The following is an 18,018-nucleotide window of genomic DNA, read 5'->3' on the forward strand; positions in this document are numbered from 1 at the left end:
CTCTCGAAGGGCATGGCCAGGAACTTAACGCAGAAATTTCCTGCAAAGTGAATTGTGAACGTACAGTTGATACAATCCACGCTCCGTCTAAAGGTACAGGCCATCCCCAAAACGGTAATATCTCGCTCACACATGAGTGCTTTGCACTGTGCCCTTCAGATGGAGCCGAGGTCAGAGACTGGCAACGGAGGAAAACGATACTCCAATAAATTGAACACAGAGAGTTGCCTTCGAGTGAAATTCAGGCATGCAGTCTTCAGTAGCAACGTTTGCAATGTGGTAATGAATGAGAACGATAAGAGTGAGGAAGTATAATAGGTGGGGGAGGGAGGGGTGAACGCATCTCGTTTTGCCTGGCGAGGGACATACACTTTGAATGATCTGTTCCGCGTGATCCTAACCCCATTTTCCTTACGGCGACATGACATTGGCCAAACGGGTAGAAAGGCAAGCCAAGATACAGGCAGCAGCTATCTTTTAACAATCCACGTAATCACATCCATACCATCAAATCAAGATAAAGACACACACCCCGGATAAATGGAGTAAAGAGCTCCATACTTGCCAAAAATATTCGCTTCCAAATCTAGCGTCAAGCACAGTGAATCTTTTCAAGACTCATTTGACTGTTTGCTCTCAAACGTATTTTGGCTTGTGCTACAGAAGTATTTGCACGGCCATTCAACTTCAATGAACGCAAAACTAGGGTGTACCATGAGAACTTGCACTTGCAAGGGAAGGTGTATGTAAGAGCACAGGGTGCGAGGACTCCAACTGGCGGAGAAACTGTTTCAAGGTACTTGAAGAAGGCGAAAGCAAGAAGTGTGCAACAGAGGGCCTGCATATGTGTCAACCATCGACTTACAAGTACAGCACCAACAATTTAAAGCAATAAGCAGCAATATAAACAACTGCTTAGCCTCGCAATTCAGTTTGCCCGCATTTTGGGAGATGGTTTTTCTTCAACGTAGCCTCATTCAATGCGAATACACCAGCATGTACTTCGCAGCTGTGCACGAAAGGCTTTTGCCGTTAAGGCACTGCAGCCACCCAATTGACCAAACAAACTAGTGCGCAGAACAGCCAGCAATAAATAAGACTTTAGCATTTAGATGACTCTGCGTCGATTAAATCTAAAAGTGTTAGTCTAAAAACCCATCTCAACTGTTCAGAGCTTTGGAGCTCTACATGGGTTCTTTCCAGGGAGATATCTACACCCCCAAACACACGACAAACTTAATAGGGAGTTATCGATGCCATATCAAAGTGCTCTCTCTTCATGTTTCTGTCCTTATCCATCAGATTTCGGCATGAGGGGTGGGGAGCAGCTGAAACGACGTTTGCTGCCCCCCGTACCTCGTCAAGCATTCACAGCTAGCTCGATACCGAATCTACCACACGCGCCCGTAAAATTACATCTTTTTGTTCAGATTTCACAGTTATTTGCAGTAATTCAGATATATGAACAATCAAACAACATGGCGTACTCTTGCCATTGCTGGTTTAGCAGAGAGTGTTCAAATCTAGCATAGGCCCCAACAATTGAAGTCACTTGGTGCAGGATGTTGGCCTGCGAACTTGGGAAACAAATTCGCGACAGGCGCTACCGAACACAAGTTGCAAGTAAAGCCTTCGCCCTTAGCGGTATGGACTTGTATCAAGAATAATGCAGCTGTTCGTATTTCTAAACTCCCAACACAACATTCCACAAGAATGCTGTCTGGTAGAGACCGGTAAAACTCCTGGATTTGATAAGCTCCATGACGATTAAATTCTCAATAATCCGGACGAAGTCAGCAAAGCAAAAAAATAAGCTAAACAATTTCTCCATATACGCGCAGATATTGTGGTAATCTGGCAGTAGAGTAGGCAGTGTCTGCCCGTCTTGAAACATTCCCAGCACGACAAGTTCCTCAGGAAAAAATTATTCCCATGCAGGAAGGCTAAATAAAACTACTCCAAGATGATTATGAACACTTTGAGTGACTGCACACCTAATACGAGCCACGCAATGCGACAGCACTAAGATCATGCCCGTGGGTGCTGGCACCACACGACCGGCTCGTCGCGCAGTCTAGAGAAGTCACTGCTGCTTAGTGCGGCTGAATCTGCTTTACCACGCATATCCAACTAATTATCTCTCAAATTCAGCCTTCTGTACTATTTGTGTGCTATTTTCGCCCCTTTTCGTTCTCGGATCTCCTCTTTCTTCTTCCGAAAATGGTGAACCCCAAGACAGTTTCGCTGATCGTGGCGATATCCTGCGTCGCAGCTCCCTCACTTCGTGCGGCTTGCATCGAACAGGAACCATACGATCCGCTTTCTTCAAATTTTGACGGCTATGAAATGAATTATGAGGACCTGCAGTTGACAAAGGAGGATCTAGAGGACAACATGGAGGAGAGCTCCCATGGAGCAGAGCATGTGAGCGGGCGTGATCCAGTGGGGCACATGGTTAGCCCTCCCACAGATATAAAACAGTTTCCAACGGAAGACCCTAAGGAAGTTGTGAATGAGCATGAAAGCGGGAGCAGCGAGGATGTGTGGAGAGAGCAGGAGGAGCAACAGGAGAAAGAGCCGGAGGTGAAGCCTCGTGGTTTTCTTGACAAGGTCACCGAGGGCTTCAAGAGGGGATTCGACGCTATTGGAGGCATACTTTCTGGCTTGTCACAAAAAAATCCCGATCAACACACTCAGCAGCAGTCAGGGGATGATGCACAGTGATTGGAAGAGACGGAAGGGCTCACTGTTATCGCGACTCAATAGATGGATGAGCAATGCTTCACAGACGAGGTGTAAGATCCAATACTATTGAGTGTTCCATAATTCCAAAGAAGCGGTGTGTTCTGCGCAGTGAGCTTTCTCGTATTTCGAGGAGCTTCTGACTTCTTTTTTCCCGTGCTTGCTGATCCATATTGGATGAGCACACCAGAAAATGCCTTTGGCTTATGTCGAATAAGGGGACCAATTTGAAAAGGAGTTTTTTGGGGAGGTAGCAGATTACCTAGGCAAAAGGTGTGTTGGACGGTCGGGTTTTCGCTATTGGCAAAACCCCAGGTTAAAAAGATGTTGTTCACCAGCAATGTGGAATGCGTTTGCCGTGTAGCAAAATTCGAGTTTCTGTGCAAGTTTCTCAAAGTGCACAGGACGCACAACCCACATTGGCCCTCTTCTTAGCATAGTTTGCTGGGAGTCCAGTTACTTGCTAGGAATCAATGATACTAGAGTACAGATTGTGGAGCAATGCCGTGCCGTGTGCTGTGGCTGCTTTTATAGGAGGCACTTTACCCAAACTCGATTCGACTGCTTTCAAGAAATCTAACAAGTGTCCTCTCATAAAAGCCTCCTCCCCTCCCTATCATCACCCCTCGAGAGGGTTACGGCATGAGGGAAGACAGGACTGTTTGGGGTGTCAAATAGATGCCTTGCGCTAAGCAGGCTGAGAGTTCGCAACCGGGGGCACACGACGACATAGCGAGGGTACTCATCGCTCCTTGTGCAATCAAGAGAATGTGCGAATAACTAGACGCATCATTCAATTTGGGCATGCTTAATTACGCAATGTAGTAGGAAGTGTGCGAGTAGTTTGGGCCCTTATAGGTTCTTGACCAGGACCTGAAGAGAGCCTAAAAACGAGGAGCACGTCAAAGCAGACTCCTAGGGGAAAGCATCCTGGGAAAATCGGCAAGCAAAACGGAGAAGCTGGCGAAGAGACGCTTGTTAGGAGGGTGGTCTTTAGAAGCAGCAAAGTAGTTCTGTGATCATGAAGCTTGCTTGCCCTGGACAGTATCTCATGGATATTCGTAGCAATTTTCTACGCAAAATCCTCAAGATGGTATGGAGACAGTAGAGTGGGACCCCTGCGCGCAATTGGAGCCCTTGAGGGACCCCCGCCAAAGGGGCCGCCGATAGTCGAGTGGGGGGCCCCTCTGCCGTGGGTCACTTAGAGGCGGGCCCTTAGTTTGGGTGCGCTATCCACCTCCCTGCTCTTTTTTCAACACCAAATGCCTCTAAATGGCAATATATTCTGCACGAAATTGTGCATGGGACGCCTCCTTAGGGCCAGCTTGCAAGGGGCCCTTCGCTCCAGCCGGCATGAAAGGCCCTCGAAGGCAGCCCTGTAGCGCTTTCTGCCCCCCTTGCGCCAACCGAACTCCGTCTTAATTTGATAGAGCCTGCAGAAGTGTCGGCTGGGAAGGCGGTATGTGGTGTCCACTTTGGAACGCTTCGAAGGGAGCAGCTCGTGCGGAACTAGCAGACGGACGAAATATCGAGACGCCGTCTCAATAAGCGTCCTGAACTTCCTTCTGAGGGGCCCTCATCCCCCTTCGTGTGCTGAGGGCCTGTACTGCTTCCAAGGCAGCTGTGGGGCCCCTGCGCACGAAACCCCTCGAGATCCTGCACTTCCCTTCGCCTCCTCTTACCCCTCGTCTGCTGCTCAGTTCAATGCTGCATAGGGGCCTCTCCCGGATGCCGCCGCGATGGGGCAGCAGCAGATCGAGTAGCGCTAGCGGCAGCATTCTGCGCAGAAGCATTCAGACCGCCAGCAATCGTTCCTGCTGCTGCTTCTTTGAGCTCCCGAACCCCCTGAGGCGACTCAGTCCTGGTGCACTTGAGCCATTTGGGAGAGGCCCGCCAGTTCGCTCAGCCGTCAGGGGGTTCTGCTGCTGCGCAGCAACCGCAGCAGCAACAACAGCAGAGCCTAAAGAGGCGCACGACTGGGATGCCGCAAGCGAGGATTGGACCGGCGCCTCGCGAGATGCCGTTGAGGAGGAGCGTCTGCAAGATGCTCTTGTGACTTTGTCTGAAGCTCCAAGGCCCGAACATGCAGCCCTCTGGCTTGGAGGTGGTCTAAAGAGGGCGGCAGCTGCCTCCCTTGCTGAGGAAGCCTCAGAAAATTCTGTCGTCTCCGAGCTCCTGGAGAGGGAACTGGAGGGAGACAGCTCCTTGCCAGTCCCTCTGCAGAGACGGGGCCTCAAAGCCACCCCACTGGCAGCCTACAGAGCTCCCGAAGGCCTTTTTCAAAAGCAGCAGAGACACGCTTCTTTGCTACAGCGCCTTGCACTCGCTGAAAAGATTGCAGCGGAGGCACCCCGCAGCGGCTACGGGCGTGGAGAGGCCTTGTTGCCTAGAGACAAGCGCTTGCAATTAGTCGCTCGAGAGGCGGGACGGCAGCAAAGGGGCAGGAGGCCCTTGGTACGTAGCGCACTTGTTCGTCTTTGCTGCCCTGGCCGTTTTGTTGCGGAGGTTCTCTTCTCTGCTTCGCCTTGGACGATCGCCAGGCGTTGTCAATATGTTCTGCCTGCTGCGCCGACTGTCAATGCACGGGCAGACTGCTGCTGAACGTGATGCAGACGTGTACCTTGACGAGACTGCTGTTGCCTGTGCAGCTCTCTCTGATGCGCGGGCTATGGGGGCTGCTCTTCTTGCATGTTCTCTTTTTGTGCCGTCGCAGCGTAGGGGGCCCCTTCACGGCATGGCTGTCACGAAGATATGCGACATAGACAGTCTAAGGGCCGCTGACTTGAACCGAGGCTTCATGCTTTTATTGGTGCAGCAACTGCCTGCTGAGGTGGTCCTGCAGCTCCTGACAAGGATCGGACTGTACAGGGACCGCCCCTGCCAGAAAGCATACGAGGCGCTCTCTCGCGATTTTTCACAGGTGGTATCTCGTTGCCTGGAGCAGCAGCGAACCCCTGCAGCAGGTGCAGCAGCAGCTGCAGCAACGGCAGCAGCGCTGCTCACACGAAGTATACAGACACTGCCCCTTCCGTGGGCGGTCGATTACGTGCGGCGCTTTGGGGCTTTCTCGAAGGCCTTCCTCGCGCGGCACATTGAGAGAGTCACCAATCCTAGGTTCTTTGACTTCGTCCGATATCAGCAACACGGCGGTAAGGCGCTGGGTCCCTGTTTTCTAGAAAAAGGCTTGCGCTTCCACTGCTCCTGTTGCTGTGGCTGTGGCTCCTGCCGACACATCTGGGGTGTCTCCGGAAAGCTGATGGTGGATGCAGTGGGGCCACCTAAAAGTCGCCTGATTAGGAGCAGGCTGCTATCATGTGGGGGAGGGAGGGAAGCTTATTCCTACAACTGCGCTGCTACATGGCTGCGTTGGCAAGGCGGACTGTGGCGGGGAGCGTTAACGAGCAGCGACGGCTTCGACACGGGTGTTGGGGACGACACCTGTTCGGGGGATGTGTGTATGTGTATGTGTATGTATGTGTGTGTGTATGTATGTGTGTATGTATGCATGTGAATGTGTATGTGTATACATGTGTATGTAGGTGAATGTGTGTGTGTGTATGTATGTGTATACATGTGTATGTAGGTGAATGTGTGTGTGTATGTATGTGTATGTATGTGAATGTGTATGTGTACATGTATATGTGTGTGTACGTGTATGTCTGTGCACTTTTGTGTGTGCGTGTGTGTATATCTCAGGGTTGCGGCCCCTGCCGGCTATTGTGCGGCATCCGTATCGCCTTTCCTCTTACGTGCAGCTGTTAGGGGAGTGTTCTGTTAAGAAGTATCTCTACACACACCTCAAGAGACACGGAGTGTTGCCGCCGCAGCAGCTACTGCAGCAGCAAGAACTACACGTCAAGCAGCTGCAACAAGAGCCGCAGTTGGTACTGTCCCCCGAGCCGGCCGAGAGCGCGGGTCTGCTGCCGTCTGAATTTACAGCTGCCGAGAAGATGATCTCACAGCAGCGGAGCAGCAGCGGCATCATTGATGACAACAACAGAACAGTCCAGAGCGCCAGGAGAGGCAGAAGGCGGGAAGAGGAGGTCCCCCGTCCCCCCGTTTACGACCTTATTCTCGCAGCCGAGCACATGGGTGTCGACTACACGGAGCTGCTTGAGAAGGGCCATAGCAGCGGCTCTACGCAACAGGAGCAGCACGAGCAGCAACTCCTGCAGGATGTGCAGCTGGAGGACGCGGAAGGGGGTGAGTGGGAAACCGAAGGGATAGTGGAGACAGATCCGTTCGCGATGCAGCGAGTGCCGGTTGTTGCTCCGCGGCAGCAGAGAACCTCTCTGGTTACTTCTGACACAGCAGCCGCAGCAAAAGCAGAATCAGACGACCCTCCGAGAGAAAGGCCGTGGTGGCGTAGCCCATGGGGCGTGCGGGGTGGTTTCTTCCGCTACAAGGGTAAGTGGCAAAGGAAGAAAGTAGCAGCGCGTTTGGTTCTCACGTGCACGTGAAGCAGCCCGTGGGAAGAGGGGGTGGGGGAGGGTAGGGAAGGCCCATAGCAGACCCTTCCTAGCGTTCTTCCTTCCATGCGTAAGTATAAAGTCGCAGACTTTTCCTTTGTCGACGCACAGACAGGTACGTTGTGAAGTGTCTCGGGCTGCTGTTGCTGCAGGAGCTGCATATGCAGTGAGCCAAGAAGAGGGGTGGAAGGCGCTGCCCTCCGGGCCTGAGGCATCAAGGCCATGGGGACCGAGGCGGCGGCACAGGCCTCATGCAATCTTGCGGGAGAGGCGGAGACGACGAGAAGCTGCCTCTCTGGCTCTGCGGGAGCAGCTTCTTGGACGTTTGCCAACTCAACAGGAAGAAATGCAGGCCTCTGCCAAGTAAGTGGATCACTTTACTGTTGGCTGCTTGAGGGAGGGTTGCCGTAGGACGAACAGGCCTGGCTTGTGCGGGCGAACGGAAGGGTAAGGCGGCTTAAAGCCGCAAAGGAACAGACTTCTGGTTTGCTGGTGCCATCCACTGCGCCTTGAAAAGACTTAGTTGATAGCTCCGTGCAGTGTGATTCCTATATGCACAATAGCTTTTCCCCTCTAACGACTTGAATCCAGAGAGGAGGCGTGTTGAAGCCTCCGGTAAGTAGCGAGGCCGTGGACATAGGGCTCAGAGGCATACAAGAGCACAAGGCAGCTGGATAGAGGCCAACGCAGAGAGAGACACGCAGAGGCACAGGCAGGACGGGAATGTCATGTAGAGAGGGAGAGATATAGGAGTACAATTGTGGAAAAGTGGGCGTGCAACGCAGATGGGAAGCTAAGGCGGGGACCACAGGAGATGAGTAATGAGGGGTGAGGGAAGGGGAACAGCAAGAGGCGTGTGCATGTAGAAGCGCATACAAGCATTTAACGGCAAAAGAGACAAAAATATAAGCACGAGGTGACGCATGGAGCTACAAAGAGCTACGGCAATGGGGGTTTGGGGTCTGGTCTTAGAGGGTGGAAGGGGGCAAGGGGTAGTGCCCTAAGAGGAAAGGGTTGTGCAGCAATGCCTGGATGGAGCCTACAATCAGTGTTGGCTGCAGCCGTCTACAGCGCTTGCATGGTGAAAGGGGATATACGCGTCACTCTTCCTTCCACCCTGGCGACAACTGGGTACTGCGGGTGTGCCAGACATTTCAATGCTCCCTCCAAGGCCCCCCGTAGTGAAACACTTGACTTCAGACTTGATACAAACCAAGTAAAGAGTTATAGGGTGTTTGTTCAAAAATGTTTCTTGCTTCCATGTATGCACCCCTAAGGCTTCCCACATAGAGAGGGGCAGCTCGGAAGCGCGCAGCTGCACCATCAAAGCGCGCCGAGCATTCACACCTACTTGCACACAGCATTTAATCTACACACACACACACACATATACACACATCTTGAATTGAACTAGCACTCATCTGCAATGAATATGACATACGAGCAGCCAAGTCATATGGTTAACTTTTACTAATTCTTAAATGAGTATACCCAGTGAAGTCAACAGTACACACGCATAGCTCAGCCGGCTACACCGGTGGATCAAGTATCGGTGAGCGAATGGTGTCTCTCGTACCCAGGAGAACAAAGAGAGCGGCACGAATATTTCCCTTCGCAGTTAGACTGGGTCTGGAGGTTGGATTGCAGTGTTCCATATAGGCACAGCGCCCATGCTGTCCATTTTCGAAGTCCCCCTGTCCCGCCTGCGTCGTGTGCTTATTTGTATTCGCTAGACGAACATGCAGCGCACATTGTGGATCAGCGGTGCTTTAATGCTTGCTGGGTGTAATGCCTCGCAAAGCATTTGAAATTGCTTCTGCAGAAGCACATGCTAGAGAACGAACAAGCCTCTGGAGGTGAGGACAACCCAGTTCAACCCTCTATGAGCGCGTTAGAGGCTAAATTGCCTACTTAAGGAAACTTTCCCAGCAATAGGCCTCCCACTAACAACGGCACTTGGCAGAGCATTGGAAACTCATCAGATGTGTAACAGACCTTCTGCAAGCTGCACCCCTAGGGGACTAGCTGCAAATGGCTGAACATTCCAAGCGAGGCAGTAAGACCAGGAAGACAAGGCTGAAGCACTGAGTGATAAGCTACGGTCTTGAGCAATGATACTAAGGAAGAAACCAATTGTGGGCCACCTTTGCACAACTGGCGTGCAGGGAAATCGCATTCGACACTTTTATCTTCTTCTATCCACTCCTATGCATTTATTTACTAGAATCCCAAACTAGCTGTCATGCCTTGCTTCATGATGCAGCAGCGTAATCGCCTTGGAATAATCTTCGATGCTTTTTCTCGGAACCTTTGCAGGTCTCGCAGACAAGTATATGCAACCGGAACCTCGAAGGCAGGCACTCACCGATTACGCTTTATGCCCACTCTACCCAGCTTTCATAAATGGAGGCAGGCAGCGTCGATATCCGCCCGCACAGACTTCTGTGCGTCTGTGTTTGGACCAGAAGGCGTTTTTCTTAGTTCCTTCTAAAGATGCTGCTGCCCTTCCTCTCCCACCCGCCCTCGGCTTCGTCTACAGAACACGGTAATCCGAGTTTTCGCGTTGGATGCCCACCTTTTACGGACTGGAGAACTGCTTTTCTCCCGCAGACAGAACACAGCGAATACCACTGTCCCCCCATGGGAACCCTGCATGCCGAGGCACACCGAGCCGCCGCAGCCGCATTCCCAGGCCCTGCTCCCTGACTGCTTGATTTTTTGGTTTAGCCTTCAGTTTTATTGGATTTAAGCGCCATGCGAGGCTGCTCAGAGGCTCCTTCCAGCTACTGGCTGCTGCTACGGCTGCCGCGCGGAAGACACTTGAGGAACCGTGCGGAGGCGTTGACTCGCTAGTCCTCTTTTCCCAGACCCTAGAAAATGAGCTCTCGTCGCCGCGTCAAGACCGTTGCATATGACGAAGACGACCTCTATGACGCGTATGAGTACGATGACGAGGAGAGTGAATACGAGGAAGACGCAGCACCAGCAGCGCGGAAGGCCGCAGCCAGACAGCAGCAACGGCAACACCATCCAGCGAATGGCAAGCCCTCCGAGCGGCTCCAAGGGCAGCAAAGGTTTCCAAGCGCTAAGCAGCAGCCAGCAAAGGGGTCCTCCACGCAGACGTCGAAGCCGAAAGCTCTAGAAGCAGCAGCACCGCTGGCGATGAGGAAGGCATCCGCCACTGCAGGCAACACCCACCTTCCTGAGGCAACAGCCGCCTCACCTGCGGCTCCTTGCTCTGTGGGTAGGCACCAAATCACTGTCGTCACGGTTGGCCACGTGGATGCAGGGAAAAGTACCCTGATCGGGCAGCTCTTGTGGCAGGGGGCCGCCGTTGATGCCGCAGCGCTATGGCGTCTGATGCAGCAGCAAAGCGAGCACCAGCGCTGCCGCAGCGGCACAAGCAGCAGCAGAAACAGTCGCTACCCAGCATTTGCGTGGCTTCTGGACGAGGGCGAAGAGGAAAGAGACCGGGGTGTCACCGTGGATGTGACAGTCAAGTGCCTCCGCACTAAATCTGCAGATGTCGTCTTCTTCGACGCTCCAGGGCACGGAGATTTCGTCCCCAGCCTTATAGGAGGTATGGCATTTTTGCGCAGTAAGGAAAGCGCTGCTGCCTTGTAGCTCTTTGCCTAGAGAGAGACAGAGAGATAGAGAGAGATAGAGATAGAGAGACAGAGAGATAGAGAGAGAGAACTCGCTGCACCTCTTGACCGCCTTTTCCCTAAACCCCTTTTTTTAATGGACTATGCGCACTTTCTGCCGTAGAGAGTTGCAGTGCCACAGCTGATAGTCGCGAATTTCAAACCCTAGATCCCGTCGTCGTCGCAAATCAAGAACTCAGGTGTCATGCGTGATCTTTGGCCTCCTTCCCAAGGTAGAGGCTCTGTGCTGCATATTTTCAACTGAAAAAGGGCTATGTGAGGAATTAAGGCTTCTTCTTTAATTGGGGGCTGGAAGTTTGTTTGGTTGTTGCTGCAGCGGTGGCAGTCGCATCTGTTGGTTTGTGGGTTGTGGACGGCCACAGGCTGCCAGTGCCACAACGGAGCAGCGAGACTGCCCCTGCAGAAATAGCAGCAGCAGCGGCAGCAGCAGCATCAGCAGAGCATTTGCTGCTTCTGCGGGCCTTTGGAATAAGCCATATTGTGGTGGCAGTGACGAAGCAGGATGAAACAGGCTGGAGCAGCAGCCACTTTGCCACAGCGGAGAAGCTGCTTGTTCAGCTCTGTGTGCAAGTAGCTGGCTTCTCAAGGGCAAATATTATCGTCGTTCCCGTTGCAGCTTTACCGGGTGTTAACCTTGTGCCGCCGCTGCAGCAGCAGCAACAGCAAGAGCTACTCCTGAAGCTAGCTACTGCCCGATGCAGCAAACACACACAAGACAGCGTTGAGCGGCTGCAGCAGATGGGGCAGCAGCAGCGGGAGCAGCAGGAGTTGTTGCAGCAGTGGTGGAAAGGGGGCTCTCTGATTGAAGTTATCGAGCGTCTCCCGGTAGGCCCCTTCTGCCACTAAAGGTCGCTGGTGGTGTAGGTGCTGCAGCGTGTTGGAAATACACGTAAGTCGCAATTCTTATGTCCTCGGACTGTGCTGCTGTTGTTGCTACTGCAGGCAGAAGCCTTCCGCAGCGGCTGCTGCGCAGGGAATGGCTTTGTCGGGCTTATCTCCGACGCATGGCGCAACGGAGACTCTTTAGTATTGTCGTTCCGGGTGGTTCGGGGGGCCCTCAAAACAGGTGACTCTGTGGTCTTGCTGCCGCATCGCCAGCAGTTGCGATGTCAGCAGCTGCAGTGCGAAAGCGGCGCCAACAACAGCAGCAGCGACTCGGGGGGCAGTTGCTGCAGCGGGCAGTTCGTGTCTCAAGCACTTTTTTCGTGCGGTTCCACAGAAGAGGCAGCCGCAGTAGCCGCGGCAGGCTGCGTCCTCTGCAGCAGCAAGGAACTGCTACCAACGACACAGCTGCTGCGTACTTCCCTGCTGTGTCTAGACACCGAAGTGCCGCTGATTCCTGGACGCAAGGTTGAAGTGTTTGTACACACAGCGCGCTCCCCTGGAGTTCTGCTGCGCATGCTTCCTCCCGCTGATGCTACAAGCATTAACAGCAGCGGCAGCAGCAAGATGCCTGTCCCTGCTGGCACGACAGGTGCCACTGGTTTGTCTAACGCAGCAGCTCCACGGTTAATCCCCCGAGGGTCTCGTGGCTGCGTCCTTATAGAAACAGCACAGAGCCTTACAGCGCTCCCGGTTGCTGCACAGGGGCAAAGGGGAAATGGCATGGGGAGTGAGGCACCGCCCTCCATTCTGAGCCGCATCATTCTAAGAGACGGCACGCGGATTGTAGCAGCCGGCCTTATTGTGGGAGTAGACGACGCTCCCCGTTAAAAAGGAGCCTAGGCGGGTGACACGACGTCTGTGCGCTGCTGCAAGGCTTTCCTGCCGATGCACCGTTGAGCGGGCTGTTTGTCGGTTTCCCGAGCCCCTTTGAAGGCCCTATGGCTTCAGGCAGCCTGTGGCGACGTACAGTGAACTACGGGAGGCGGCTGTAGCCTAGACCATTGTCGGGAGCTACCATTATGATGGGGTCGCCGTTGCTACTCAAAAACTGCAGTTTGTACTGCTGAGACGATCAAATACAGAGCGCTTGCCTAGGCTTTTGAAAGGCGCTGCCCCAGGCCGCCTCGAACAGCCCGTCGAGCAGCCGGCCGCCGCCTCTTCGAAAGATCCTTAGACCACTTCGATCACACACCGAAAATACCTAGGCCATAATGTAGTCAAGCGGCGAATTCCTCTAGAGCATGATACACCACACAGACAGCTACACCAGCAGCCGCTGGTTTTTAGGACGTAACGAGCACAGCCTGCGATGACCGCAGGGTTCCCTATTATGCTGTTTTTGCTAGATCAGTGCCGCATTGTTTAATAAACAGATTATTCCGCCAGGAAGGGGGCAGGCTCCTGCTTTTTGTTTCCGCCTGTGCAGAGGAGGCCCTGGCCTTCCGGTGACCTGGCCACTGGTGCAGCGATGGCTTGCAACGTGTGCAACAGCCGGTGCGCCGTCTTCGCTAACACATCTTGGCTTTTGTCGTCCCCGCTGGAGAAGCTCTAATTAACTGTAGGGCACTGGAGGGTGGAGCTGCTAGTTGCTACGGTGCACCGGCAGCAGCGCCTCGAGCACCGCAATCCTAGACGCACCGCTTGAACCCCTCCGCAGCAGGGAAAACAGCAGCTCTTGATGCTCCTGCCTCGGCTTTTTCGTGAAGTGGCTACAGGGCCAGCATGATCGGCTCGGAGACGGGGGGAGCTCCCAAGGCATCAGGGCGACAGGGCCCGAACGGAAGCTCAAGCCACAACGAAGCGGCAGACAATGAAAGCACCAGCAGTAGAACTATCGGGGAAGCAACTGTCACCTCCGCCGCCGGTGCTCCCCTGCGGCAGACAGACACTAATAGCAGCAGCAAGCACAGTAGCGACAATCGAAAATACAACTTCAGGGACAGGGCTAACAACCGAGGTAACTGGGGAAGCGATAGAAGCAGTCGCTTTGGCAACAGCTGCGTTGCCGGCATCAAAGAAAAGGACCAAAATTTTGGCGGCACTCACTGCAGTCGCAGGAGCGGCGGCAGCAGCATCCCTCCATGGAGGCAATCGGGGGAGTGCGTGCACGAAGGCGATGCAACTGACGATGCACTCATCATCCATCCCCTGAGCCACATTTGCGGCCACATCAGGAGCACTCACGGGAGTAGCAACATCACGAAGATCAGCAGGACGCACAGTAAGATTAGCAACCACTGCAACCAATATAATGGCAGCAATCGCAAAAGCAGCAAAGGGAGCCCAATTTCTGGTTCTGCTAGACCCGTTAGCCACCAATTGCAGATTCACCGTACACTGAGCATTTCCGGCAGTAGCCCAAGGAGCATCAGCAGCAGCAGCAGTGGCATGAAAGGCCCTACCTCTTCGGGGCCCCCTTCATGTCCTAGCTGCAAATTTTCACCAGTGGGAACACGTGTGGGCTTCAGAAGCTATTCATCAGCGCCAACAGCAGGCACCGCAGCAGCAGCGATGACGGCTTTCACAGCTGGCAGCCCGAAGACGCACCCTCGCAAGACCAATGCCTATTGTGCAGCAGGCTCTCTTCCTCTACCCATTTACAGGACGGTTTCCGAAACTCACCTGCGAAATCGTGGGGCCCCCCAAAGCTCTCCAGAGTCTAGTCCTGGTTCAGACTCTCAGCATCGCGCGCGTGCTCCCCGGAGTGCAGCAGCTTCAGCACAACAGAGACCAATCCAAGGCACGGTGGTCAACAGGGGTCACACCTCAGACCGTAGCACTCCCTCTGCCAATTCCGGTTCCACTGGCGGAAGAGTCGCTGCAGTACGACTGCATGCAGAAAACACGCCTGCAGTAATGCCCGAAGAAGAAGGGTCACTTGTGGCAGCCTGCTCCAGTGGAGAAAGAGATGCGAGCAGCAGCAACGGAAGCCAAAGTGGCGGCAGTTGCAGGCGCCGAAGAAGCAGCAGCGATGATATCGGCATGCTGAAGAAAAACAGCAGCCTGAGTTATCGCTCTGGCGAGACCCAGGACGGAGCGGTAACAGTGTGGTCTGAGGTGGATCGAACCTTTGGCAGTATTAGGAGCAGTAGTGTCAGCAGCAGCAGCAGCAACAGCACAAGCAGCGCGGGCTCTCGCGATACCAGCAATGGGTGCAGGTCTGATGGGTTCGCATCCGCAGTGACTGCATATTTTCTGCCATGCTTTACGCGGGAGCAGTACCAGCATCGCTCCAGGGATGCTGTACACGCATCAGCAGCATCAGCAGCAGCAGCCACAGTGTCAGCTGCCGCAGCAGCCGCTGCGGCGACAGCAAAGGCTGCAGCAGTACTGGCTTCGGCAGCAGCAGTCTCAGTGGCGTCGCTGCCGGGGGAAGTAGGAAGGACCCTTGCTTTCCTGGGTTGTCCGCCCTTGCAGCAGTTCCGGCGCGTCTTTTCACACCAGGTACCGTTCTGTTGCCTGTTGCTGTATTTTGGACTTTAGTTGCGTGCAGACGTACGTGAGTGTGTGCTGACGACTCCGGATGCTTGCTGGTGCTCCGTTGTGCTCGCTGCGATGACTTGCTAGCTGCTATAATTTGTCCGAAAATTTGCTCTACTCTCTTTTTCTTCCTCCTTTGGTGCAGCAGCGATCATCCTTCCTGCTTCCCTTGGGCGCTGTCTTGGACCCTAACGTCTTTAGCTCCGGCCCCGGTGCTCTGTCAGGCTGCAGATTCCTCGTTGACGAGGCCGGCTGTCTCTACAGACCGTTGCGGTGGCACTTTTGTAAAGAAGCAGAGTTTTATCGGCGAGTGGCTGCCGCTAGTGCTGCTGGCGCTGCTGCTATCAGCATAGGATCCCAGGGACCTCAGGACCGTCCGCAGCCAAAGCCGCATCATCTCATTGAACATGCACAGTCAGCAGAGGGCGCAGCAGGAGCTGTGGCAACGTGCGATTGCCGCCGTGGCGGCCAGACGGTCAGCTGCAGGGGCTTTCGGGAGAGAGAAACTACGGCGCATAGCGGCCGCGCAGTGTCACTGCAACGGCAACCAATAACGCCCGTAGGCAGTAGATAGACTACCGCTCCCCTGCGCTGCAGGGGCGTTTCCAGCGGAGCTTACACATAACGCCAGTCTAACGCTCAGAGCTAAACACTACACTGACCGTTGATGCTTTAGGGCCTCGCACAATCACCTAAGCCGTGCACCTGATTGCTGCAGTTTTACTGCAGAGCAACAGATGGAGAAGCCAAAGACATCCCCACTAGATCAAAGGGGTTTTTGTTTGCACATCTTGATAGGGCGTGGACACTAATTTCTGAAGACGCGAACTGCCTTTGGACTGCGTATTGTACTGTATCAGGCTACTGGACACCACCTTGTGAAGCCACCGATGCATCCAGCGCACGCTTCCGGACCAAGGAGAAGCAGCAGCGCCGGCGTTCAGCAGTGCCATGTAGTGAGCAAGCATCAGGAGGAGTATTCGAAGCACACGGAAGACTCAATCGACAAGGTCCTGCGGCATGGCCGACAGCATGTGTCAGATGCTGCAGCAGACGATGCAGATGTGGCGTCGGTTGCGCAAGCGCGGAGTTTGAGCTTACCGCTTGGAGAAGGCCCCCAGTCGCACGTCTTAAAGGACAGCAAGCCTGTCACTGCGATAGGCGAGAGCAAAATCAACAGAGCAGGCAGTTCCTGTAACGAAAATATTGGAGATGCGAGTCACCGCACCAGCTGTAGCAGCAGCAGTGACAGCCGAGCACACAGCTCTATGTCTGGGGGCGACATGCAAAAGGACCCACGGCTCGATTCTGCTGTCTCTGTTGCTGCTGATACTACTGCCCCTCAACAAACGACAACGGGAGTCTCTTTTTGTCCGCAATCACGGCAGCAGCACTATCAACAGGAGGAAATGCTCGAGGAAGGCACAATGTCGTCGCTAGGGTACCTGCAACAGCAGCAGCTGCTCCTGCAGTTGGAATGCGTGACGATCGCCTACCCTGCTTCTCCAAGAGCACAACAGCAGCAGCTTCAGCTGATTCACGAGCGAGCTAAAGGCCTAGCAATAAGAAAGCAAGGCGCTTTGGCACCGAGAACACTTTGTACTGACGGCTACGCAGAGCAGCTTTTGTCTGCTCACTATGGTGAGCACAACGTGTGTCAGCCAAAGGCATTTTAGGGCGTTTGGTGCTAAGAAGACGAGCAATGGGCGTATGCTGAAGAGCGTCTAATGCATTGCTGTTTACAGACGCGTTGCTTGATGAAGGGAAAATCTCCGGGAGGGTCGTGTGGCAATGCGAGGAGCCGTTAAAGGAGGGCATGCACTTTGCCAGAGACAGCGAGCTTTTCTTGAAGGTGGGGCTTCGGCCCTCTTTCTGCGTACTCTGCCCGCACACCCGTGTCTTCCCCTAGATCGCTTGATCCGTCAACGTCGGTTTGTACTGTATATTGCTGGGTTCCTTTCCTTTTACTGCATGTGTGTAACCTTGAGAAATACTGCGAGCTCGATGGCACCGCAACAGTTTTTGCGCGTCGGTCTTTATCGATGATTTGCCGGCGGTGAAATTTCTGCCGAAATCTCCAGCTGTCCATGTGTGCAGTGTGTTGCGCTGTTTCTGGTGCTGCAGCTGCGCGGGCCCCCTCTGCTTCGCTCTCTCTCCAGCAAAGCCACTCGGTGCTCCCTGCTGCTGCTGCGACTGGGAAATGGGTTCTATGGCCAGTGTGAGAAGGATGCCTTGTTCCCAATGTTGGCCATGGCGGAACGGGAGGTGCCTCTTCAGCAGCAGCGCCAGGCTGTTGCTGCGTGGTGGAGTTGCAAAATGCATGCGACTGCTCACTGCTCTTCTGTTGCGGCTAAGAAGGTCGTGCAGGTGCGCCGTCTGGAACGTCCTACGGCATTTATACAGCCACGGAGCAGCAACGACAGCACCAGCGAGCTCATTAGCCTGCTGGCCCCTTTTGCTGAGCCTCTTGCACGTTCTGGTCCGCCATTTGCAATGCGTGCCATTCTTCAGAACATTGCTGCTGCAGATGTCGGACTGCCTTCTCTCAAGGGAGTTCTGGGCCCGGATGAGCTTGCAGCCGTACTCAGGGCTTGGAGTCAACGCGAGGTGAGCGCCTTCGCCAAAGGGGTGCCTGGACTGCATTGTAGCTGGCTAGCTTCTCATAGCCTCACGTCGCTGGACGCCTACCTAGCATCCTTGCCAGCTGAGATTCAGCGGCAGAGAGCGCTGGTCTCTTACCCATTTGACACACATTTTTCAAAGGAAGGCAGTTACGA

At 54.0% G+C, this 18,018-nt stretch overlaps 1 protein-coding gene across 1 annotated transcript; it reads left to right on the plus strand.

Moving 5' to 3' along the window:
• The first annotated feature begins 4,014 nt into the window (after positions 1-4,014).
• LOC34621760 lies at positions 4,015-16,439 on the plus strand. Its single transcript, XM_026336091.1, has 9 exons — positions 4,015-4,120; positions 4,649-5,196; positions 5,333-5,891; positions 6,439-6,587; positions 6,753-6,853; positions 7,287-7,557; positions 15,011-15,073; positions 15,540-15,716; positions 15,960-16,439. The coding sequence occupies exons 1-9, from the start codon at positions 4,015-4,017 to the stop codon at positions 16,437-16,439; spliced, it is 2,454 nt and encodes an 817-aa protein (XP_026191876.1).
• The last annotated feature ends 1,579 nt before the right edge of the window (positions 16,440-18,018 follow it).

The sequence above is a fragment of the Cyclospora cayetanensis genome, unplaced genomic scaffold, assembly GCF_002999335.1.
Source record: "Cyclospora cayetanensis isolate NF1_C8 unplaced genomic scaffold, CcayRef3 CcayRef3_contig_92, whole genome shotgun sequence".
In the NCBI taxonomy this organism is placed as follows: domain Eukaryota; phylum Apicomplexa; class Conoidasida; order Eucoccidiorida; family Eimeriidae; genus Cyclospora; species Cyclospora cayetanensis.

Excerpts from the sequence above, each read along its gene's own strand:
- LOC34621760 (XM_026336091.1), top strand. The coding sequence starts at position 4,015 with ATGGCAATATATTCTGCACGAAATTGTGCATGGGACGCCTCCTTAGGG. Across the intron at positions 4,121-4,648 it reads AGGCCCTCGAAGGCAGCCCT|CCGTCAGGGGGTTCTGCTGC; the intron begins GTAGCGCTTTCT and ends CAGTTCGCTCAG. Across the intron at positions 5,197-5,332 it reads AAAGGGGCAGGAGGCCCTTG|ACTGCTGCTGAACGTGATGC; the intron begins GTACGTAGCGCA and ends ATGCACGGGCAG.